Below are 27,157 nucleotides of genomic sequence, written 5' to 3'. Positions count from 1 at the left end.
ACATCAGAACATAGATTTAATGTTACAGTAATAGAAGTCTTCTACAATAATCAATGCTTGGGCGATATAAAAATTATCACACAGACCCATGAAAACAGGTGGATTATTAAACTACATGCAGATGGAGAAAAAGGCCTGAATGGCAACATTCCTTTGAAACCTATACTTAAAGCTGAAGGCTGTTTAAATGATAGGCACTCTATTTTTAATTACATATTACAATAATAATGTAATGATGTATATTATAGGTTGGGAGTAAAGTTATTTACAATGCAATGTACAGGAGTACCATTCAAGGAGTGATTTTAAAAACTACCATGATAATAATGGAAATAAGGAAGTTGTACCTTAGAATATGTTATATTAGATGTACTTTCACTTGGCAATAGTTATCTAATATTAAGCAACAACTTTTACCAAGTAGAAACTTGCTATTGTACTTTGAAAGTGTAATATTTTGATAGCTTTTGTTTACAACAAGCCTAGTATATAGTTTAAGATCAGTTGACAGATGACAGTGTAAATAAATATTTATGTTGTCATTTACCCTGTGACCTGCTTTAGTCTGGGCTCATACCCTAGGGCCACTAGTATATTTTATATGTGAAGTACAACTTTTTTTTTCATTATATTCGGAAAGACATCATACAGAGGTTTCTATATAGGTGGTTATTAGTTTAAATGCTAATGGTAGTGTGATGGCCTGGCTCCCATTCATCATCATTAAGTGATAATGCCTTGTTCTGGCCTTCTGGGATATTTTGAAAGTTAAAATCTTCAGTTAGTTGACATTTATTATACAGTTTTAATACATTTGCAGTGATATATTTAATGTTAGATGTGTACATGGCGACGTTGTTCATTAATTCGCTGTTACATATGAGCTTTAGAGCTTCAAACAGATGAAGCTTTGCATGGTTGAAGTGGTTATGAAGTTTGCACAGAATGGAGTTGAAGCCTTTAGATTTTTGGATCTCTTATGAGAAAAGGTGTTTGTGGTAGCTTTCAGGTTTGGCATTATAGGTTTGTTTTGGTCTTTATGGATCTTCGCTGAAGTATATGTCCCTATGTATTTGATTAGAAGCAGCCTAATAGGTTTTGCGCTGCTTGATTTAGCAAGCAGCTTAAGGACAGATCATCTTTAGATAGGTCAGGCAAACGTAAATAGGATAGCATTTTGAAGCTGTATAGCACTTCCAATGGAATATATTTTAGAGCCAATGGAAAGTTGCCACAAAGCATTTTATCCAACTGCGGGTGTAGCATAGCGATTGGTTGAATACAGGAATAACGAACGCTCACTGGATGTATGAGATTCTCTGTGTAGACTGGCTTTGGGCAGTCTGATCAATCAAGTAGTCTAAGGATAGATTAATTTTAGATATGCGAGGTGATTGTAAGTTGCAAGTACGATAGTGCTTTGAAGTTATATTGGCCATTATATAGTATCAATCTGCTATCGCAGTTTTAAGCGAAAAGAGAAGATGTATTTTTATGTAGTAGGCCAATATATGTTTTTTGATAGGCTGACATTCCAAAAAAGCATTTTTCATTGGCATATATTTTAGAACCAATAAAAAGTTGCCATAAAGCATTTCATCCAATTGCATGCTCATTATATCAATTGGCTGAATAGATGAATACCCAATGTTTTTTGGGAGCAGTTTTAAGTGAAAAGAGAACATGTATTTTTGTGTATTAGGCCAATGTGTTTTTTGACATTCGGAAGAAGCATTTTTCATTGGTATATACTTTAGAACCAATAGAAAGTTGCCATAAAGCATTTCATCCAATCTCGTGTTCAGCATAGCGATTGGCTGAATAGAGGAATACCTAATGTCTTATTGGATGCAAGAGAGCTTTCACAAGATTATATTAGTCATAAGAGTTGAAGAGGACCATTGTACAGAGTAAAAATACTAAGGATGTTGGAACACTAAAAACTGATTTCAAGTGGGTCCTAGGCAAACATCTTTTTATAGAATGCCTATGAGTTATCGGATTAAAGTAGAAATGGGACGATAATTCATCCTTAGATACTCTAGGCTGCTATAGGGTGAAATTGGAGTCAGCTTTGATGAGATCCTTTACATGTTATTCTTTTTCCAAGTACAATAATGAGACTATCACTACATGAACATTTTAAAGAGTTTTGTGATATACAGGTGCTTTAATAATTGGAATTAGATAATTATTAACAGCATATTCCAATAGCGGACATATGCAAGAGATTCGTATGCATTTTTGTGAATTATTTGTATTTGAAAGTTTCTAATCTGACCAAATATACAACTATTTTTATTAGTTTTTTTTTATATACGAGTAATATATATGGCTATGTGGTTTTTAAAAGTTCACAGAGAACAAGAGGAGTTGCGATAACAACTAGTAAGAGGATTGATTTAGCCTATCACACGAACCAATTTTTGATTAGTGGTTATGTGAAATCCTTTGTTCTCATTTGTTAACATTTTTATACAAAGTTTTAATAAGTTATTTTACGAGAGTAGTCTTATGTGGTTTTTCAATAAATATTTCAAAGAGGATGATTATGTGACCTAACAAAAAAGTTTTTAAATAATTTATCTGTATGTATGGTTTAAGAGATACTATATGTAAAACAGACATTGGATGTGATAGACTTGCTTTAGATTAAGTTGTCCAATAAAAAGTTATAATAAGGCTACATTGTAGTACTAGGTTACTGAAACTAGAGTTTTCTGATTGGATGTCAGACTTTAGAAATGTATTTTAACAGGATAAGTTTTTGTATAACCTTATGTGAATGGTAGGATACAAAATTAAGACTAGTAATTATGCACAGTTAATTTTTGGATTATCAATTAATTATTTCTCATTGTTTATTGGATGTTATGCTCAACTGCTACAGCTATATAAAACTGTGTTCTTATGGTGTTTTTTTATGGTCAGAAGTAGCAACAGAGTTCAGAAAGCATTTACCAGTTACTAGTTAATAAAAGTATAATGTTTTTAACCTGGCTGTGTGTCGGCTTGTTAGTATTTATTTATTTTTAACAATAGTAGTATTTTCATTCGGCCTTATCAAAGAGCCGTTAATCCGAGTTGCTGGTGTTATTTTTGGATCATTAAGATTTTAATAGTATTTTAAAAGGAAGGGAAACGCCAGCTTCTTGAATAAAAGTTGTGGTGGCAGTATGTAAAGACTCATCAGACCCAGCCTAATATAGACCCATTTCAATTCTAAACCAAAGTGCTTATGTCTAGAACAGCTAGAAGAATGGCTAAAGTGTTGCCAAAACCAATAAGATATGTATCGATGTGGCTTTGTGAAGGTGATGGAAACATTTGATAAAATTAACAGAACAATAACCCAGAGGGAAGTAGAATACAAGAAAATACCATTGGTGGTGTTGGGTCTTGATGCAGAGAAAGTATCTGACAGAGTTAAAATGGGATTTTATGAATACGAAAATGGAAGCATTTGCACGCCCTTATACAATAAGGTTAATTATGAGGATATATGAAGGATTGGAGGCAAGAATTAAAGTGGGAGGATTCCTCTCCAAAAATGTGCATTTAAACAGAGGAACCAGGCTAGGGTATCCACTTTCCTCTGTTATTTGCTTTATACATTGAGCCACTGGCAAAGAAAACAAGGGACTCAGAAATTCAAGGATATAACTGGTATGGTAATCAAGAAAAGTTGGCTTGATATGCAGATATTCTGTATTTGATAAATGCAGAAAAAGACGTCTCTGTGTTGCAGAATATTTCGACAGTTTCAAGTCCTTTCTGGATATAAAAATTAATGAAGATAAAATAAAGGCTATAGCCATAAATTATGTACCTACTCCTGAATTGGTTCAGCAATACCCATGCCAACACAGGAATGGAGAAAAGAGATTTTGCCAAAAGAGAGGACTGCAAGTAGGGGTACAGAAAATGGGCAAGAGTAGGCTGGTAATTTATTGGAGAAAACTAGAAAGGAAATGAAGGTACTGGGAGCAAATATATACAGGGGAGTGGGATGAGGCCAAGAAAAAGTTTTGGTTGGATACTGCTTTCCCTATCAGGGAGTGATAGATTATAGGTGAAGAGAAAGGGATAGGGGGAGTCCTAAGTGAAAGACCTGGAGTTGTTAAAAGGGAATAATCAGTACAGTATATAAAGTAGTGCATATTAATTATTTTTTAAAAAATCAATAAGAAGAGGTTAGAAAAGATTGGAAACAGCGACTAGAAAATTTACAATGGAACAATGACAGAACATATGCAAGTCTCCCAAGTATGCAACATAAGTCCAGAAGATTAAGGATTTTTGCTTGGAAGTGTTTGCACATGTATTTTGTACCCCAAGGGGACTTCAAAGATTTTTTTTTCCTCAGGCAGACAGTAAATGTTGGGACGTGTGATGGGGAAGAAAGAATTAACTACAGATGTGTGTTTCTGGGTATATAAGGAGTTGGCATACTTAATTCCCTACAGAGTACTCTGTCAGAAATATTGGGGCAGAGAATGAATGCAACTAAGGAAATGATTCTTTTGAGCTTGGACACAGGCTCTGAATTGTCTATACATAGTAAGGCCTTATTAAATTTTAATTATGTTGCCTACCAAAACAGCATTTACTAGAAAATGGAAATACAAATCTAAACCAGTATTATATTTTATGACAGAGAAAAACAAGGACAGCCAAGTTGGCCGGTGCAGCGGTTAATGCAGTCACTTCACAGCAAGAGGTTTTCTGGCTCGATTCTCGGCTGAGGTGACTTCTGTGAGGAGTCTGCATGACCTCCCTGCATTCGCACGAGTTTCCTACAGGTGCTCTGGTTTCCTCCTACATTCCAAAAGACACACATTTGGAGCGTTTCTCCCCAGGCCTCCAATGAAAATAGGCTCTGTCCTAGTTGGACATTCCTGGTCAACAAATGATAAACTCCACTCACTCTACCATAAAGCAGCAACTTCTGCATACCATGAACTGGTTTTCCTTTCTGCTTGAGAGATTACAACTCAAATTAATTGCAACACAAACACAAAAAACAGTAAAACAGTGTTGAAACCAAAAGAAACTATATACCAAAATTTGTTTCAAGCCATCATTTTTCTCCTTTTCAAATACTCCAAACACCCATTTTTTTTTATAAAGGAATACTCACATGATCTAGTGCAATTTGTTCGCAGTCATTCTCCCCACAGCTCTGGAAATCCAGTGTTACTAATCCATGAGGGTGTATCCTCAAACTGGCAACACTGTAAAAACAAAACAAATGTGACAATCCTACATACTGCTCTTGACCAATTTACACAAAAAAGTATCTAGTTCTCTACAATCCAAAGCTTCTAACCATACCAGTTCAGAGTTCACCTAGGAAATGGCCCTCAGGGTTCAAGAACTTAGATTATAGATTACTGCTGGTGTAATGAATATTCATCACTCAGCAAAATACCACACTCCTGAAATAACAGCTTTAGACTGTATACTCCTCAAATGCACCTCATTACGAGAAACGGTTTCGAGTTTTAAAAAAAGCCCCTTGTTCCACACTGAAAGGAAGTGTTTCAACAATTTGTCATGGTAAATATTGAATTATCCTGCTTCATGGGCTGAAAGAACAGATTTCAACCATCCTGTGGGATCACTAGTTGAAGTTGTCAGCACTTGTTACACAACTTGCCCATTTGTTCCACATTAGTATTCCATCTTTTGGAGGCTGAAGGATGAAACTTATGCTAAAAAGTCGCAAACCACTTGCAATTTAATGCCAGTTAGGTGTACAGTACAAATATTTTACTTTCAGAAACTTAAATCTGAAATTGTAAAAAGTATGTTTATGATATGATTAAATTCACTTGAATATCTACATCACTGCCCCCAACTCCCTTTCTCAGTGAGACCTGATAATCATATCTCCAAAACCCATCATTCACTGCTTCTGCACATTCATCATATCTACACACTGCCCTATCTCTAATCTGTCTTCACATCACACTTCTGACAATAGTGCTTCCGTAGGTGCATTTCTGCCTTTACATATAATCTGCATCTTTGCAATTAGAGAAACCTCTCCAAAATAAAACATACTTTGTTTTAAAATAGAAAAAGCATAAAAATAAGCATTTTTCAGAGTTATTCTGTATTATTTAAGTTACACATGCAGAAAATTAGTACATCACAAAAGCACAATCAAATGCCATTGGGGAGAAACATACGCACAAACTTACTGAAGCAGACAAATGACCTGTTCTGTTAACTTCTTTAAGAATAACCCACAAGTGCATGTATGTATCACAGGACTTACCTACGGTTTAATCATGAGGACAAAGCCTGAGTGATTAAACAGAGCCAACAGTGGGCAAAACCTGTGATATCCTGCTACTGGAATGGTTTATTGCTATTATACGATGACATTATTTAAGAAGCTTACCTTTCTTACATAATGTCGTATACCGGCACTGCGCTTTTGTGGTATTAACTGCTCTTCACTTTTTACTGATCTAGTATATGCAGAGGGTGCATACATCCCCACACTCGCACAGTACATCAGGGCAGTGCTAAGGAGCTGCAGCAGAATACCGCATGCCCACAGTAGTTTGCTCTCTCCCCAGTCTTGCTTTGGTGTTTTTTCCCTTAAATTTTAAGTTTAAAAGTTTAAGGACATGCAAACATATGAAGAAAATAAAGGATGCTGTGCTAAAGTCTGGACAGTTAAGAGTATTATGACAGATTCATCTCTTATCAGTTTAACTGTACCTTGTAACTATCCACAGTATTGCAGAATGTCAGCATTTTTTCCTCATTTTGCTCTATCCCTCATCAAATATTCAATTATTAACTTTTTGTTTATAGCATATCCTAAAATTAAGTCTGGCTGCTTAATAGGCTAGCAACCGTACTTTCTTTTACTGGGACATGCTCAATTTACAATGGGCTTCCTAACTGGGATATCTAATCAACATACACATTTTGCAACATTAATTACCCCTTATTCTACAATTTTCATTTCATTCCAGTTGTTAACCAGGTAGGTGGGCCACAGGACCTTTTTCAGCCATGACCTGGGCCAAAGACAAATAAGTCATATTTGAAAATGTTTACATATAAGCAGGTTGCATTCGGTACAATTATATACAGTACAATTAATATGCTACAAACAGATGAGCAAGAAATAATTACAAACTGAACGGCTGCATCAGACAGCAAGTCCGGTAAACTAAACAACTAAGGCACTCGGTATAATTTGAGTGAATAGTGACATACACTAGCAGTTAGATACTGTTAAGGCAGGAAAACTAGCACAAAGACAGGTTTAAAATGCAGCAAATAAACATGGGGCAAAAGTAGAGAAGAGACATTAAAGATGTATATAAAACATTCTGTAGTGCATTGTGCAGGAATACTCTGAATCACTCCGAGTGGCTAATAACACGCTGTAGTGACAGCCTGAAAGTGAAGTTAGCTAGAATTTGGTTATGGAGCTAAAGCATGACGTATGGATAGTTATACAAAGAGATGTAAGCGAGTTACGATATGAAAATATGTAGAACAAAGTCCCAGACTACAAGGTCTATCTTGTTGCAGCTGCAGGGGTTAGCTGAATAAACACCAGCGAACTCACCACGATAAAGATGACTTGAACAAAAAGGTTCACTCCAGTTTAAAACAAAAAACCTTTTATTCCAGCACAAGAAAACAGATGAGCGCTTTCACGTACACAGATGTACGCTTCTTCAGATCTACTCACCACAAACCTCATCCAGTTTAAATACACACCCAGTCACTTGACTAAAAACAGTTAATTGATTAATTTATTAGAGACTTAATTCGTTAACTAATCAGCCCATTCACTGCAACAACTACTGTATCAATTCAAGGTATAAATTCAGTCCCCTTAGATAGTATCTATAGGTCACCACAAGGAAAATCCTTATGGCAAACAAAACATTTAAAACCGCATAATCAGAGACGCTATAAAAACATCATTTAACCAAACCATCCTCTATTACGGTCTGGATATGACTATGCAGAAGTAAATGCAATATACAACTAGTCCCATATTTCTACATATACAGATTCATGTCAAAAAAGTTTTTGACAAATATAGTAAAACTATATATGTATATATATCAAAGCCAATATTGACAAACCTAAAAATATACAAAACTAAAAACAAATAACAGTATATATACAAAAAACTATAAAAATATATGCATATATTTCAGAAAAATATATGAAACACATATATATGTGCATAAACATATATACAATGGCTTCATATAAGTAACCTCTTGTGCCTCTTATAAACCTATATATGTGTCATCTCTATTATCTTCTGTTTCTAAGAATGGGCTATGAAACACATATACATGTGCATAAACATATATACAATGGCTTCATATAAGTAACCTCTTGTGCCTCTTATAAACCTATATATGTGTCATCTCTATTATCTTCTGTTTCTAAGAATGGGCTTAAGAGAGACATACTGATTGATCCCTGGAGATGTATGGGCTCTCAGCTTGAGTATCCATTCAAGTTCTCTGCTCTCCAAAAAATTAACATGGTCTCCTCCCCTTCTATTGTGATCCACCATCTGCAGCACTCTAAACTTAAATGCATGTTCATTGTACATAATGATATGTTTCGCTAGAGCACTTTGTTCATTTCTACGTCTGATATCATATATATGATTGTAGATCCTGTTTTTCAGTTTCCTTTTAGTTAATCCCACATAGAAAGCTGAACAGGTATCACAATTAGCTAGATATACAAGGCTCTCAGTTTCACAAGTGGCCTGAAATCTAGGTTTGAAAGTATACTCAAACACCGGATGAACAAAAACTTGCTCGTCAGTAATGTATCTACACATGTTGCAATGTTTACAAGGATATGTCCCTTCTCTCCCTGGATCCATCAAACTTATTATGTCATCTAGTCTTGGGTTAAGAGCACAATAACCTCTTAAGGTTTTTGCTGTTTTTATATGCAAACCTAGGTGTAGTACCCACTAGTCTCAGGGTTTGATCATCGATCGTTAGTACTTTCCAATTATTAGAAATTATATCTTTTATTGCTTTATTATCGTTAGTATAAGTTATAGTGAATCTGATTCTTTCTACAGTGGACCTATTTAACCTATTCACATTTCCTCTACTTCTAGCCATATCCTGACAGATTTGATTTCCTTGAAATACTACTTCTCTGATTCTCTTGACCATTCTCATATCATAACCTCTCTCAAGAAACAATTTTTGCATTAATTCTGCCTGTTCCAACTTCGTGGACTCTTCCTTACAGAGCCTGTCTATCCTGATGAATTGGCTTTTGACAATCCCAGGACAAACATACCTTGGGTGGATACTGTCAAAGCTTAACAGACTATTTTTCCAGCATGCTTTAATATAAAGGGTGGAGGCCAACTTACCTTCCCTGATGCTCAGAATTACATCTAGGAAGCTTATTTCTTCATAAGAGGATTCCATGGTAAATCTCAGATAATCAGTTGTACTTTCAAGATAGGTCAAGAACGACCTAAAATCCTCCTTAGTCCCATTCCAAACTATAAGTATATCATCTACAAATCTCTTGTAGATGACAACCTTCTCGAACAGTGCGTGGTCAAATAGGAACTCCTTCTCCCATTGGAGAACTACCAGGTTGGCATAGGTGTTGGCACATGGTGTGCCCATGGCCACTCCCCATTTTTGATAAAGCAACCCCCTATAGGAGAATATATTATATGATAGTACTATGTCTAACAACTGACATATCAGAATCTGCTTGTCCCTACTGAACCTATTACTAGATAAAATCAATTCCCTAATGGCTTGAACGCCTTGTTCATTCGGAATGGACGTAAAGAGGCTCTGAACATCTAGCGTGACCAATAGATGTGTTCGCAACCCCCTATAGGAAAATATATTATATGATAGTACTATGTCTAACAACTGACATATCAGAATCTGCTTGTCCCTACTGAACCTATTACTAGATAAAATCAATTCCCTAATGGTTTGAACGCCTTGTTCATTCGGAATGGACGTAAAGAGGCTCTGAACATCTAGCGTGACCAATAGATGTGTTCCTCTCTATATCATAACTCCTAGTTGTTCAATAGATTCTAACAGCTGGTATGTGTCTTTCAATATGGTTGAGGCCTCATTAACCAATGGTTTTAAGGTTCTCTCTAGAAAAATGTAAATATTCTCAGTCGCCCAACCTTCACCTGACACAATCGGTCTCATGGGTGGGGGAGAGATGCCTTTATGTATTTTTGGCAGTCCTTTAATAATAGGAATCTGAGGATGTTCTTTATAAAAGTAGTCAAAGTTCTCTATTAATCTGTCTACACATCAACATATCATAAAGAGATTCCGCTATCACCTTACATATATCGTTCAGCTGTTCTCTAGTAATCTCCTGATACGTGTTGTTATCACTTAGCATATTAAACATGAGACCGTCATACTCAGCAGTGCCAAGCAAAACTATACCTCCCCCTTTCTCTGCTGGTGTAATGGTAAGTGTGTTAGTCTCGGACAATGCCCTTAGTGAAGATCTTTCTTCACTACTCATGTTGAAGTACATACATTTCTTTTTACCATTAGAGAAATAGTCATACATATTGCTCTCACATAGCTTGACAAAACATTCAACATGCATTGGTAGAGCAGGTGAAAAAACACTTTTACGTCTAAAGCGTGCATATACGTCAGATATTTCTTGTTCTTGAGAAATCTTATCTTTAAAATATAATTTTAAGGCTACTGTTCTCCCAAACATTCGTAAATCAATAAGTAAATCATGAAGGCTACTGCCTTGTGAGGGGATGAAAGTCAGCCCTCTATTCAAAAGGTCAATATCAGATTTTGAAGGAACAAACCTGGAAAGGTTGAAAAATAAACAGTCTAGTGCCTCTGCCAACGTCTCTGTTGGAAGTTTTCCTCAGAGTGTTTACTCTTCCTCCGGTCCCAGCTGTTCGAGCGTTCTCTTTGATGTACCTGCTTCCTGACCGGGTAAGGTAAAAAATGGTGGGGGATCATGTTAAGAGACTGTTGCTTAGGTATGGCCCCCATTCTATTGTTCTCATTCTTTTTAGCATTGATACTGTCTGATTCCTGATTCGGAAGTGGAGTGTTTGAGGATAAAGCAGCTTCTGCATGCTGTAACTCATCCGGTGGCATTGTAAACACTCCATCTGAGTCGACGCTCACTGCATCTGTTTCCGACGGTTGTGCCAACAGGGTAGCCGTTTCCACTACTGTCACTACTGTATCTGTAGATATTAGATCACCATGCAACCCTGTATTAACGGACTGACTGTTCATATTTCTGGGCCAAACAAACACATTCCCAGAGGAAAAATCATGGAAATCATGTTGCAACTTCCGTTGCTTAATGTTTTGCAGCTTCTCACTATAAGCATGAACCTGCAGATACATATTATCCAATCTGGTTAAGCAGGATTCCTGATGAAAATAGCCCCTGATCTCTTTGTTCAGCTTCTCTATTTTATTTAATAATTCATGTTCAAGGGGAGAAAAATAATCAATGAGCCAAGATTAAGTTCCTGCCACCTTTTTAAAAGCTCGGGGTGGCTGTCCCCATAAGTGGGCATGCATAACACACGCATGCCTCTGGGGACTATTTTAAAATGCATGCAGGCTTCGAGATGTCTTCGTTGCCATATGTAACGTTGCAGTTTAAATAGATCATTTTCAAGTTGTCTACTTAACTCACGAAACTGTTCTATATTGTCAACATCACCATTTGAATGAACCATGGCTGGTCTTTGCAATTCCAGAGTCAATAAAGGGTTAGTGGCATTTCTAGTAATAGAATTCCAGTTGTCATTATTTGCCCTCATCTCCGGGTTGAAGTCCAGCTCAATGGATACGTTGGTCATCTCGTGTGGTCGTGTGGTCATATATCAAACAAAATACAAACAGCAAAAAAACACCACACTACTCTGTAGAGTTCGCTTGTGAAAAAATGATGAACTGTAGCTGAATAAACACCAGCGAACTCACCACGATAAAGATGACTTGAACAAAAAGGTTCACTCCAGTTTAACAAAAAACCTTTTATTCCAGCACAAGAAAACAGATGAGCGCTTTCACGTACACAGATGTACGCTTCTTCAGATCTACTCACCATAATCCTCATCCAGTTTAAATACACACCCAGTCACTTGACTAAAAACAGTTAATTGATTAGAGACTTAATTCGTTAACTAATCAGCCCATTCACTGCAACAACTACTATATCAATTCAAGGTATAAATTCAGTCACCTTAGATAGTATCTATAGGTCACCACAAGGAAAATCCTTATGGCAAATAAAACATTTAAAACAGCATAATAAGAGATGCTATAAAAACATCATTTAACCAAACCATTCTCTATTACGGTCTGGATATGACTATGCAGAAGTAAATGCAATATACAACTAGTCACATATTCATGTCAAAAAATTATAATATTATTATATTATTATAATTAACAAAAATTATAATATATTAATAGGTCTATCTTGTTGCAGCTGCAGGGGTTACTTGGTGTCAATAGTGGCGGAGCTGTATTTAAGGAGAGAGTTATATTACAGATGTAAACAGTCTGGTCACAAAACGTGGGCAGACACTAGAACAGAACATATTATAGAGTGCTGCCATGTAAATGACTACTGTTGAGTCTTTGAGAGTGTCTATGTAGTGTCTGGTTAGCAGTTTGTCCTTCTTTAAGTAGCAAGGGGCCAGTGACACACAGGATTTCATAGATGGCAGGTCAGAGTAGGCTACTAAAGAAAGAGAAAAAACAACAACTAGGACCAAAAAGGAAAGACTAGTACTTCCAACAGAAAAGGACTGCAGGAAGAATATGAAGAACAAATGATGACTTGGGAAGAAAAACCAGAAAGGGGTACTCTGCGAGATCAAAGGCCCTCTTTAGGTCAAAAACTGCCCAAGTAAACAGGCCGTTGTATCAGTGTTATCAGATGTATATAAATTGCTGGGGCGGCCACGGTGGTGCAGCGGTTAGCATTGTTGCCTCACAGCAAGAGGTTCTCCGGTTCAATCCTCGGCTGGGGTACCTTCTGTGTGGAGTCTGCATGGCCTCCCTGTGGTCGCGTGCGTTTCCTCCGGGTGCTCCGGTTTCCTCCCACATCCCAAAGACATGCTGTATGTGGATTGGACACACTAAATTGGCCTTGGGCATCTGTGTGTGCCTGTGCCTTCTGTGGAAGGTTGGGCGCCAGGCTGGCAACTCGACACTGTAAAACTCTACTGCCAATCATGAGCGGACAGGTGATCCGCTGTGGCAAGCCCTAACCAGGAAAAGCTGAAAGAAAAAGATGTATATAAAATGCTACACTAGTACTGACATCCTGAAGCCACTATGGAAGTACACATGGCCAAGTACTTAGAGACAGTTCTCTCAAACATCTTACCGAGCAGAAGAGATGGCTATGAATGTACAGTGATCCAAAAAGTGAAGGAGTGAAGAACTGGGTACAGCAATAATGGAAGCTGAAGAACTGGGTACAGCAATAATGGAAGCTGTTCCAAGCTAAAAAAATGAAAGTAACAGGATGGAAAAAAGAGGCAGAGTCTCCACTTAATGATGATGTGTTGTGAAAGCTTTGGTGGTAATACAGAAAAGCAGCTGGTTTAATGCTCTAAATGAGATATACTGAAAAACAAGGGCTATGCAGGAGTGGTGAACGTTCTAGGGAGAAACGCAAGTGACTTGAAAGGGGAATGCAAGTCGACTGGGGTTAGGAGATATTAGCATGGTGATTAGGAAAGGAGTGAAACAGATTTTTAGGGCTTTTATATATCCATGGGGGATGAGGTTGGGCTCACTTTCTCCAGGGAAGTTTTCAGTTTGTCCACATGTTTTGGCTTATGAAAGTAGAGTTTTTGCTCATTTCTGATGCCTCTTAAAATGGTTTTAATCTCACATTGAACATTAGCAAATACTTGCTGCTCTCCCCTAATAAACATGGCTTCGGGTCCATCCACCCCACATCTTCAGCCCTAGGTCTCTTACAGACCATCCTCCTCCTAACAGTAGACAAAGTCTTACTCGCAGACACCATTTTATTGGCTTTACCAATGGCTTTCATCTTGTTGACCATCTCACTGAAACAGGAATTTGCCCAGAGGCTATGCTCTGGCTCCATAACTACCCTTTCAATAGGTACTTTATTCAACTCCTCTAATTTTTCCCTCCATTCCCTTGTTAAAGGGGCCACTTCAAGGCAGCATTCTGGATCCCTTACTCCTCTCCATATACATCAACAAGCTCCTTATTTAACTTTATGCTGATGAGACTGTCTTATTTCTCTCCAGTGACTCTCCTCTCTACCATTCAAAAAGAACTGCAAGCAGACATTCACTGCCTTGTTTCAGTGTATTAACTATTACAGATATATATATATATATATATATATATATATATATATATATATATATATATATACACACACATATATATATATATATATATATATATATATATATATATATATAGCTTACATTTATAGCACTAGTCAGAAACTCTAAAATACTCTCTCGAAATCAATGACCACCTAAAAAAAAATATGTCAGCTATCTCAAATACCTCAGAACTGGCTGGACCTCTCTCTTACTATACACATCAATCTTAAATATACACACAAAAGTCAACTCAGAACTTCAAGTCTTAAATAACAAATCCCTCCCTATTTCTGTCCAGGTCAACTAGGACTGCCATTAAGAAAGTTATTCTGATAGCTGAAACAGAATATAGTTTCGCTGTAATAGCAGTAGCTTCCAAAAAGAAAGGTCTCCATCTCACAAAACATATCTGAGACAAAAACAAAAAAACATATGTGGCTTCCCAAACTCTGAACCATTCGGACAGTTGCAAACACACACTCTTAAAAGCCATGACTGTTCAGGTCCACTTCTGCAAGCACCCAAAATAATACTTCACTGCACAGACCACTCCTCTATTGTAGGTCCCGAAACTATGGATATCCCTTCCCCCCTTCAAAGATAATTCCTTGTATTTCACATTCTGCCTACAAATGAATGCCGGAGCAGTAGCCAGCTCATTTGGTACTCACTGCCACTCTCCAGTCTAGTACCCCAAAACACTATTTTAAGTGGAAAAAAGTTAACAAAAAAATGCATTATTAGTATTCCTTCCTCAGAAGAATACCAGGCTCTTTGTCTCACATTGAGAGAAGGAAAAAAAGAGGAGGAAGAGGTAGAGAATAAAAGGAGGAGGAGGAACAGATGAGGATGGTGAGAAGTAGGAGAAGAGAAAAAGAGGAGGATTGTCTGTTCTCCGATCTGGAACTCCTACATTCACTTCTAATGTGGAACACCAGGTCTTCTGTGTCCTACCCTCATGTCTACATGAGGAGCAAAGAAAAGAAAAAAAAAAAACCCACCATGGCTCTGCCAATCACCCCCCCCCCAGCAGCTTACCTCCAGGCAGCCACCCCCTTCACCCCACATTAGCTACTCTTCCACAGAATGGTCATCTCTAGTCTCAAGCTAAATTCAAAGACCTTCACTCTGGACATATAACCTACCAAAGACTAACCCCATCCTCTACACAATCTCTCTCCTCTATCTCAGTCGCAGTCATACAACGGAAAAGAAACATTTTAGCAATACAAGGCCTTCTGCATTTACTTCACAACATGCATACGTAAATATTGCAAATACTTCACACGTTTCTTTCATCTCATGTGTAACTTGCTTTTCAATACTGCTGTCTTTTTATGCTATGCTGTTTTCAATACTGCTGTCTTTTTATGCTATGCTGTTTTCTGTACATCTGGGCTAAGACTAAAATTAGTTCGTTGGGATCAGAGCTCTACCCTGGTTAATTATTTTTTTTGAATGAACATTTTTATTGAACTTTTCATTATAATAAAATAATATCTATAACGTATACACAGAGCATTCACAGTCATGCATGGCCCCCTACGAAGGGTATAACAAGACAATAAAACCCAATAACTATATACACTATGTATAAGAGAAATCAGAATATACGTAGTTGGTTCTTTTTGAAATAATATTACTCCTAAATCTAGAACAAATTTCAGATTTTAAATAAATCTACTGAATTTATAAGCAAATCCCTCAAATTAACATAACAAACAGCAGGATCGATATTCTGCTGCTAGCATAAAATTAATGGGCCACAAGGGGGTGCTTTATTTACATTTGTTGACTGTATCCTGCTATGTCAATGGCTCTTTTCTAGGAAGAACAGAGGTGGTATTAATACTGACTAGGGGAATGCCCTCCTACTCTTTCTGCGGTGGGATCTTTTACATCTCATTACAAACAGACAAACATATCAAAAATAAATAAATAAATAATATTGGGAGGGTGGCCTAATGGTTAAGGTGTTTGCCTTACAAACACAAGGTGCAGGGTTTGAGTCTCACAAGGGATAATTGGCTAGGCCTAAAATGGCTCGCAAGGGCAGTTAGCCTAGTACTAATCTAATCTATGAATATATGTATGTGTATATAAATATATATATATATATATATATATATATATATATATATATATATATATATATCTACACACACACACGTATTATATTGTATACATTACATGTATATGGCTGCTTCTGCAACCAATCAAGACCATGTTGTATGAAATCTCCCTCTAATGACATCACACACTACTGTAACAAAGCTTGACAATAAAGCGGTATGTGGACGAAGACAAAATGATTCACTCCTTCATGCTCATGAACAATAACGTAACATTTCACAGAGTATGTGTCATTGTACACCAACACGTAGTGGCAGTTTTACTGCCAAGAGCAGCAGAAATTAATGCATGCTCCTGGGTAGAGGGGTAATGCATTCAGGGGATGATACAGCTGCTTCAATGCGTTCTTTTATTACGCCAGTATCATGCAGAAAAATAAAAACATGACATTTCATCAAGTACTGTTGCTGTAAAAACAAAGACTAGTATGCCTTACAAGGAAAAAACTCAGGATCTAGGCTGCAGACACTGAAGATGGTGAATGGTCGATCATGTAGTAGCAGTGTACTGCAATAAATCCTTCCTGTTTTGTGGGAACATTCTGTTTTGCTGGACTGTTTGTATACAAATCATCTAATTACAAGCTAAACTTTTCTTTGGCACTTTTGTAGAATTCTCTGAGGAAGTTGACAGTTTTTTTTAAGGACTATCAGCTGAAACAGATTACATCATCTTGGCCCAAGTGTCATATGAATGATTCATACAAGTTATATGTTGCTTTTTGTAATATTAATGCATCCATTAAATTTTATAAGACAACGGTACAATTCCAGCCGGGTCGCCGGATGCAGGACAGAGAATGCATACATATATTCAGTTAATTCCAACAGATTTGTAAAATAGACTATAAATGTTGATTACATAATTAAGTAGAACAACATCTATTTTCTTTGCTACACATTTTCAGTGCCTGTAATCTTGCTGCATTTGCAAAGATAATATGAAATGTGTGTCTTCATAATTCCTGCAGTTTAAGCAGATAGCAAATCGGCTTATAGATAATTTCTCCCAGAATCAACATCACGGTTTTGTTTTTGCTACACCAGACTGGCCTGAATTTTAGGTGACAATTTCGCTTTCACCACTCTGCCCAACTTTTCTTCACTTTGCACCTTCAGGAGCTCTACAGATTCAGGACAGACTGAAAAATCATACAAGTTGGAAGTACTGGACAAGATCAATTTCATCAAATAGGAAAGCCTGAAGAGTAATTTGGTTGCACTCCATTTCCACTTTTCTGCCAGAGTCAAATGAATGAATGAATGAATGAATGAATGAATGAATGAATGAATGAATGAATGATTTACATGCATACAGGTATTACAATGCTTGCATGTGGTCTTCATTTATCTACTGCTTTACATTTTTTGGAATTAATCCTCATGGAATAGATTTGTCAAATCTCTACCCCTCCCCTCTTACCGAAGCAATAAATCACTTCTTAGTTCATATTATGATAATGAATGAGGTACGAAGTGTAATGCCCCTATAAATAGCAAATTAAGGCTCATGTCTACCAGGAAAATTCCTCTAGGACTTGTCATTTGGTAAAAATTTTTAGCCATTATGACCCAAACAATGTATTTATTTATTTTGCATTTGTTTAATCAGACAGTGACGGGGTAGACAAGCTGCTCCTTTACAGCAGAGGCCTGGTGTGAAAAACTTAAACAAATAACTGTTTGAAAAGCACAGCACTGCATCCATACCCCTCTCCCCCACCAAATACCTAGCATTTCCTTACTCGAGTTCCGCCCAACACACACACACACACTCCAAAAGCAATAGACTCCCATAGCACAGTTGGCTTCCACATTCAGGAGACTGCAGTTGCCAGCATACATCTCTTTTGACCCCTCAGCCCCTATCAAAGATCCCCAATTCCACACCAAATGTCTAGTTACCAATAGTACACCCAACTGGTCTACTGACTAGGTATAACAGCCACCTCACACAAGCTAACATGCCTATATAAACTTCAGATCTACACTGAATCATATGTGCTTACCTTTACCGCTCTGTATTCCTCCAGCAAATCTCTTATCCTCACGTTTAACAATGTGCATCCCACATTTCATTTCATTTATTATTGGCTGCCTTTAGAAACATCTGATCTCCCTATCAGAAGGTCTGAAGGGAGAGAAGTCAGCAAGCAAAGGAGAATTTTACTGCTAAAACTAAATTAATCCTCAAGTCTTGGTGAGTACCTTCACAAGGTGGACCCTGTTTTTCACAAAATCTCACTAAGATGACACTGACATATAGATTCTATTTTATATAGCATATATCATGGAATAGGTCAAAAATTAAAGTTTCTGGGTACACAAGACCCAAGATAAAAAACTGCCCAATCCTAGTAGGCACACTGATGCCAGGACTGTTAAAAAAAAAAAAAATTGCAGTGTAAAATTCTCAAAATACGGAAACATTCCTACAATGGGGCCAGGCCAGGCCAGGCCCGTGGGGAAGATGGCCATCTGTTGTAGAAGGAAGTAAAAGTCCTCAAAAAAAAAATCACAAAAACTGATGGGCCAAAGAAGAAGCAGCCATAAAGACGACACAGTGGACTATTGAGGATAAGAAAGAAATGATGTATTGTTACTATTATGCAAAATGCCTAGAACTCCTAGACACAAGACATACAAAAAATTTGAGAGAGAGAAATTAGGAGGGAAGAAAAATACTTCCAAGAAGAAAAAAAAACTGCCAGAAGCTTCAAATAAAATGTGTTCACTAATGCAACCGATTCGTGAAAAACATACAGACCAAGAAACTTTAATCTGTTTGGAAAAAGAAGCATCTGAGGAAGTGTGAAAAAATAAACAAAACCTAGAGTTTTTTTTGAAAAGTATGTAAAAGAAATATGGATATGGGAGAGAACAAGTTATCTGATGTGGTACGATATTTATGCAAAGTCAAAAGCCAAATTAAATAAATACAAAAAAGGCAGCCCCAAAGATATTCGAAAAGAAATACAGGCAAAGGCATCTGGATATGGAAAATTTCCCAATTAAAAAAAAATCAGAGAGAGAGAGAAGGTAGAAAATACAATTAGTAAAGTAGAAATAAAAAAAAATAGACATCGAGTTATGGAATGCCTGTGAAATGAAAGATTTGATGTAGAAGGTCTAACATAGGTTACATCACAGCATGATGGAACGAGTCCCAAAAGTAAGGAGAAACAGGAAGATCAGGAGACATCTGAATAAGAAAAATGGACATGGGAAAGAAAAAGAGACTCAATATGGTGTAATATTTATGCAAAGAGAAAGCAAAACTAATCAATACAAAAAGAACAGCACCAAAGATATTTGGAGAGAAATACAGGCAAAGGAATCCAGACATGGAAAACTTTACAATACAAAAAATAAGAGGAGAAAAGAAAGAAACAGTAACGAGGTTATGGAGTACCTGCAAAGTGAAAGAGTCCGTATAGAAAATCTAACTCAGAAAGCACCACAGCAGGGCAGAGCAATGGACATCCAAAGTAAGGAGAAACCAGTGCAACGGGAAGCAACTGGTCAGTTGCCATATGAAAATATTTTGCAGCCTTTCACAGGAAACCAGCATAAACTTTCACTTGAAGCTGGACAGCAAGGGAAGGAAGAAACTGGCAACTCTGACGCAGTCAATGTTGAGGAGTGATAGGCCAGTGAGTTCCCATATGACAGAGCAACAGATGACACAGGATGAAACTGGAGAATGTGCCACAGGAAGATACCATAGAATTTTCTATAGAATGCCCACAGGAAATGGAGAACAAAAACTGTGCCCTCAGTTTAGAGGAAAATTAGATAAGAGAAGAGTTGCTTGATTTACTAGAGATAGACAGACTGCAGAAGGTCAATAAAACCCAGAAAGTAAGAAGGTTGATAAGACAAATGAGCACAGTAATTAGGACTGTCCACAGAGATCCCTGCAAAATAACAGAAGTAAACAGGATATATTACTGTGCAGCTAAATTAATAACTGATAAAGTTCTACCATAACAACACAGGGTAGTGAGGGAAAGGAAGGGGAGAAATCAAATACCATCATGGAAGTACTGAATAGAGTAAACTATAAAGCAATTAAGACAAGTGTCATTGTTAGAAGAGTAAAGAAGAGGGAACAGATCAACAAAAATACTTGAAGATAATTGTGATAAAAGCAATGCACAGTATTACATCAGATCAGAATATCATTCAGTCAAAATAATAAACTAAAATATCAGCACAAGCAGAAAAACTTAGATAAACAGACAAATATAAATGAAAAGTACAAAATAAGCAAGTTACCGTTGACCCAATAAAAGTTTTAAAGAAAACTGGAAAAAAAGATAAAATGAATTGAAAGACCACCAAAAAAGAAATAGATACATTTTGTATACGTATCTATGAAGATCCTGTAGAACATAAAGATGCTAAATGGACAGAAGAAGTAAAAGAAAAGATAAGAAGTTTAAAGGTACAGGATATGAAATGGGATGAAGTAACAGCCAGAGAGATTGAAACAAAGTTAAGAAAAGCCTCTGATTGGAAAACCCCAGGCCCAGATCCAGTACCCAACTTCTGGTTAAAAGTATCAACATCTTTGCACAAAGATTTAGCCACGAGTAAGAACTATTTATATGCACACCCTGAACAGACACCAACCTGGCTAACAGGAAAAACAATGCTCCTGCTTAAGAGGGAACCTGCAAGCTACCCTAAAAATTATAGGCCAATAACTTGCCTTCCAAAGGCGTATAAACTATACACTGGAATTTATACAGAGTTTATAGTCCTCTAGAAGAAAACTCAAATATGGCAACAGAACGAAAGGGCAATAAAAAAGTCATATGGAGCAAAGGATCATTTGTTGCTAAAGTCTTAGTGGAGACCTGTAAAAAAGGGAAGAATCTAAGTATGGCATGGATTGACTACAAAAAAGCATCTGACAGTATCCCACATTCATGGATAAAAGTGCTTAAAAATGTGCAAGATACACCCTACACTGAAACTACATTACAGCGACCATGAAACAGTGGCAGACCACTTTACAGTTAAGCCATGATAAAGGACAAATTATTATTCCAGAGATTAAAAAAAAAAGGGGGATATTCCAGGGTAACTCTCTCACCATTGCTCTTTTGCTTTGCCCTTAACCCATTAATCTGTCTGCTCAACACATTAGGCCACTGTTGCTTTCTGGGAGCCAAATTACTGCAAAGTGTAAGACTTATCTTCTCTCTGTCGATGATTTAAAAAACTGTAAAGCACATCAGATGAGAAACTGAAAAGACAACTACAAGTAGTCAAAACTTTTTTAGAAGATATAAGAATGTCATTTGGTCTTTATCTTTCAGCTTTTCCCGGTTAGGGGTCATGATAGCGGAAATCCGGTCAGCTAATGACTGGTAGTGGATTTTTACAGTGCAGAGTTGCCAGCCCAATGCCCAACCTTCAAAGAAGGCACACCCATTCACGCACGCACCTACCTGCATGTCTTTAAACGTCACTCGACCTCGGGGAGGACATGCAGACTCCAAGGTGCTCCAGCTGAGAATCTAACGGGAGACCCTCTTGCTGTGAGGCGACAATGCTAACCACTGCACCACCGCCATTTGGTCTTGATAAATGTGCAAAATCAACCCTTAAAGCAGGAAAGCTGCAGCACAAAAATCAGTTTGTGACAAGAATGTGGTATAAAAGAATTTGAGCAAGAGAAAAAGTGTATAAATATTTGGAGAATTAAGTATCAGCAATAAAACATGAACAAATGCAAATAAAACTTGGTAGGGAATATTTTAAAAAAGACTTAAAACAGCATTAACATCCAGGAACAAAATTCAAGCTATAAACAAAATTGTTCTTCTTGTCCTAACTTACAGTATTGGAGTGACTGATTGGCTGCAAAAGGTGTTGGATAGATTAGACAGGAAAACAAGAAGGATGCTTCATGCTCATTAAATGAGTTATAAAAATCGGTGCATACCAAGATTATGTATTCCCCGTTCTGAAGGGATGGGCTTCCTTGAAATTGATTACATGTAGAGATCTGCAATCGTGGGACTGCATACAAATCTGCTGACTTCACAAGACCCAAACATAGTGAAAGTGTTGAAACACGAGGAGAATAAATCTAAGACAACTTCCCTTATTAGTCTAGCAGAAACATATCGGCGTCAAGCGGGAATGGAAATCAAACCAGACGTAGATTAGGCAGCAACAGAATGTGCCAAAAAACAAAAGAAAGAATACAAGGTGAAGGATCAGATGAGATGGCAAGAAATGCGGAAAATGGATAAATATAGTTGCAAGTATAGAAAAGTCCTGGAAGAACCTCATGCTGATCAGGATCGAATGCTAGAATGGTTAAGGAAAGGTGAATTCAAACAAAAGATGAAAGGTTAATACTGACTGCCCAAGACAGTGGGCTATGTACATTATGTACATGTTGGTTAAGTCCATTAACAAGTGGGAGAATCAGACAAATGGAGGTTTTGTAAACAGAATTGGAAACGGGTCACACACCTTGTTGCTGGTTGTGATATACTAATGGCAGAAGGACTGTATACTGAAAGGCAAAATAATGTGGCAAGACTGTTGCACTGGGATTGTGCAAACATTATAATATTGAAGTAGCTCAAAAACACTGGAAAAATGAGCCACAAAGCATTATAGAAACTGATCACATGGGATCACCCATTATCAACAGTTCAAAAGATAGATGTGAGAAAACCAGATATACTGCTCCTTGAAAAGACAAAAAAGTAGCATTGATCATTGAATTCGCTACACACAATGCCTACCGTGTCTTGCGTACAGAGAGAGAGAGAGAGAGAGAGACACACAAAAGTCTTAAAATATCAAGATATGCAGGCAGAAAAGACAGCAATGTGGAAGAAAGACACCCAGACAGTTCCAATAGTTGTAAGAGCAACAGGGTCTTATAACAAAGAATCTACAATCGTATTTAGATATGTAATTAGATAAATGTAACTTCATGCGAATTGCAGGAGGAGTCATTACTGGGCACATTGCGGGTGCTGCGAAGAGCACTTTTGGCTAACAAAGATTGAAACACTATTTTCATGAACTTTAAACCGTACTTTTAACTAGGCATGAGGTTTATTCCAGTCATGGTATTAGAAACCCAAAGACTGAGAAATTACAAAAAAAGATTAGCCCTGAAATCTTCTCTCCCACAATATTCTACCTCCCACTTCTCAAATACGACTCCTCAGAACTGCCTGCCACACATACTCCACCTGTGCAGTTGTGGAATGGGGTAATGACAGAAGGACACTTTCCCAGTCAACCTCCTATATATTCTGCCATTAGTTTTTCAATGCTCCTTGCTTCCCAAATGTTATTTAGAAAATCTTCTAGCTACATCCTGAAATCCACTCAACCTTCAAAAATGCCATCTAAATAAGCAGGGTTTCTCTGCCCCCACCAGACAAACTGCAGCTCTTTCAATTCTATCCCTGATGCTCCATTTCCTCTCCATCTCTGCCCTCAACTTCCACTACGCTGGTACCTGCCCTAACATGACCTTATCTATCTGTGCCTTCTTCCCAAAAGCTGCCCCATTTCTAGTCCCCCACCTACTCAACCACTCTTGCTTCATTACCCGACTAAGCCATCCAATTTTCTGTTCTGCTAAGACTAATCTTGTATGGAGTCTGCCGCAGATTACACACAATTCCCCAAGCCATACTACCACCGTCACTCATTGCCCCTGCCCTTCACTGTTACTCTAAATCATTGTCTCGTTCTCCATTGTACTCTTACTACCTTTCCTATCATAATAATTTGAACTAATCTAATTATACATCTCTAGAGGTAAAACAAGACAGACATCACAGAGTTTTGCAGCCACACAAGCAAAAATCAAGATGGCTACCAGATACATAAAAAAAGAGAGTGGCAAACTTTTTAATTTAAATTGTCACTAAGAGCAAAATCAGTGCCAAATCTGAAACACTGAAACTGCCTTCATACAAACATGACAAGCAGACCTACAGTTTGTCTCCATTTCTTACCACTCCTCCACCTTAAAAAATGAAATTAGAAGCGATATACTTCTTTCTTACTACTGGGTCTCAGATTTGATATCAGACCCAACTTGGTCACTTTCCAAGACTTAGGATCAGAGTCGAGAGCTCCTTCGTCTACCCATTATGCACCATGCCTTCCTATTGAGTTTGCTGCCCTATGATTGAAAGAGGTTACCACAATTATACAGAGAAAGTATCGGAGGCTCAAACCTGGAACCCATGGGTTCTGAATTCTTCCAAGCACTTCACAAAGGCACCAGGCCAGGGACGGATGGTAGGGACATGAGGAGGAATAGAAATGGACAACACAGATACCTAGTTATGGTAAGTACATAACTTCTAAATCTGATGTCCTTTTCATTCCTCCTCACTTAAGGGTCAGAGTCCCCAGCTACTGAAACCTTGGATCGCCCTTAAGGAAGGATGTGCCGGAGTGCAGTCAAGCCAAAGGATGCCCTGCTCCTAGAAACAATATCTACCTTACAATGTGAAACAAAGGTATGAGACTTAGGCCAAGTGGATGCACACATTTCATCAATAGAGGAACTGGAAGAGAAGGCAGATGAAGTTGCCAGAGCCCTAGCAGAATGAGCCTTGGGAGATATGGATAGGTCTATAACAACTTTTCTGAAATACATGAATGAAATGCAGTCTGTTATCCAGTTAGCTAAAGTGACTTTCAAAACTGCTTGTCCTGACCAACTTCCTGAGGAGACAAACAGCTGATCAGACCTCCTATGACTCTTTGTTCTGTGGTGGTAGAAACAATTGTTCATGAACATCCTGGAGATGGTAAAAGGTATTCCCCTTTGTTTGAATAATTGGGTAAAAAAACACGTAACTGAATGGATTGGTTAATGTTGGATTCCTTGGCCACCTTAGGCATGAAATGAGGATTTGTTCTTAAGGATACTCTATCTTTGTGAAAAATGATGTAAGGAGGTTTGGCTGACAAAGCCTTATGTTCAGATATTCTCTTAGCAGAAGTAAAAAGATAAAATTTCTTTTTTGGAAAACTATATCACAAGAATCTGCCGGTTCAAAAGGCTTCAGGGTCACGCCTTGGAGTACCACTGAGAGATCCCAAGGGGAAGAAGGATCTTTTATTGGAGGTCTAAGATGAAAAACTCCCTTCATGAAAGCCTTATGTAATTTGGAAGAAAAAAGGGAGAAGTTTCTCTTCCTAGCATGAAAACTGGATATGGCAATCCGATGCAGTTGGATGGTGGAGAAACTAGCTCCTTCTTGAAAAAAAAAAAAAGAGTTCCAATAAAAAGGAGACTAGACACTGTGGATGCTGTGAAACTATCAAATATTTCTCTGATGCCCAAATAGAGAACCTCTTCCACTTCCTACTTTAAGCCTTCTTAGAGGAAGCCCACTGAGAGGCCATGATAATGTCAAAGATGGAGGGGTGAGCCGGGACTTTCTTACATTTACTGGAATTGGAGAAACCATGCTGTCAGCTTAAGGGTGTAAAGATTGGGAAGCTGTTTTTTCTGATGGGAGAGATACAAGATCCTGTATAGGATCCAGAATCCAACGTGTACTTGGTGATACCAAAGAAAGGGGAACCACAACTGGCAAGGCCAGAAAGGGCCAATGAGGAATAAGCAACTCAAACTTGCTGGCTTTCTGCAGAACGTTTGAGATCAATGTTAATGGAAGTAAGCATAAAGGAAACACAGGGGCCAATCGCGGACTAGAGCACCCTCTGCAACCTCCCCCCCAGGAGATCAGAGCAAAATACTTTTTTTTCACTTGAACTTCAGAGGAGAGGCAAAAAGGTCACAACAAGGTTGGCTCCAGTTGCTGAATATCTTGTTTGCTACTAACTGGTTGAGGGACCACTCATGAGGGGTTAAAATGGATCTGGCAAGTTTGTCTGCTAGAATACTGCTTACCCCCAGAATGTGTGTTGCAATCAGACGATGGTTTGAAGATACCGCCTTTTCCCAAACTCTCATAGCCCCCCTGCACAATGGGTAAGAACCGATTTCTCCTTGTTTGCTGATGTAGCAGACTACTGACAGGTTGTCAGTGTGATCTGTAATCGTCCACATAGGGAGAAAGTCCTGGAAGGCTTGCAATGTAAGGAGGACTGCTCTCATCTTTAGGACACTGATATGCAGTTTGGTCTCTGCAGGTGACCACATGTCTTGGGAGCATCTTCCCTAGGAAGTGCCCCCCCAGATCGGGAGGTATCCATGGTCACTGTGGCTATGGTGGGAAGAAGGGAGAGAAGGGTCTGACCAGAGGCAGGTCATGTGATTCCAGCCAGCACTGTAGAGGATTCCAGCAGACCTGAGACAGTTTATGGCAGTAGACAGCGATAATGGACCATTAAGCCACTATGGTCTGCTGCAGAAGTCTCAAAGAACCTCGCTAAGGGGACTAGAACAATTACAGCAAACATGGACCCTAGAGCCTGTAAAACCAACTTCGCTGGTGGTTGCAGGAGATCTAGTAAATCTTGAATGTGTTCTCTCAGATTAAATGTGACGTATTGGTAAGGAGACCACTTGTGCTGTTGAATCCAGTTGCGTTCCTATGAACTCTTGAGTCCTGAACAGGTGTCAAGT

General features: G+C 37.9%; 1 protein-coding gene across 1 annotated transcript in view; it reads right to left on the bottom strand.

Annotated features, from left to right (window-relative positions):
- SMS (spermine synthase) overlaps positions 1-27,157 on the bottom strand; it is a 676,859-nt gene that overhangs the window by 587,589 nt on the left and 62,113 nt on the right. The window contains exon 3 of the mRNA XM_044072287.1: positions 5,141-5,234. Within this exon, the coding sequence (XP_043928222.1) occupies positions 5,141-5,234 (94 nt within the window). The remainder of the gene's footprint in view (positions 1-5,140; positions 5,235-27,157) is intronic.

The sequence above is a fragment of the Protopterus annectens genome, chromosome 5.part0, assembly GCF_019279795.1.
Source record: "Protopterus annectens isolate FY-2018-M chromosome 5.part0, PAN1.0, whole genome shotgun sequence".
Taxonomy (NCBI): domain Eukaryota; kingdom Metazoa; phylum Chordata; order Ceratodontiformes; family Protopteridae; genus Protopterus; species Protopterus annectens.
Note: the sequence above shows the minus strand (reverse complement) of the source record. Positions and strands in the feature narration are given on the sequence as shown.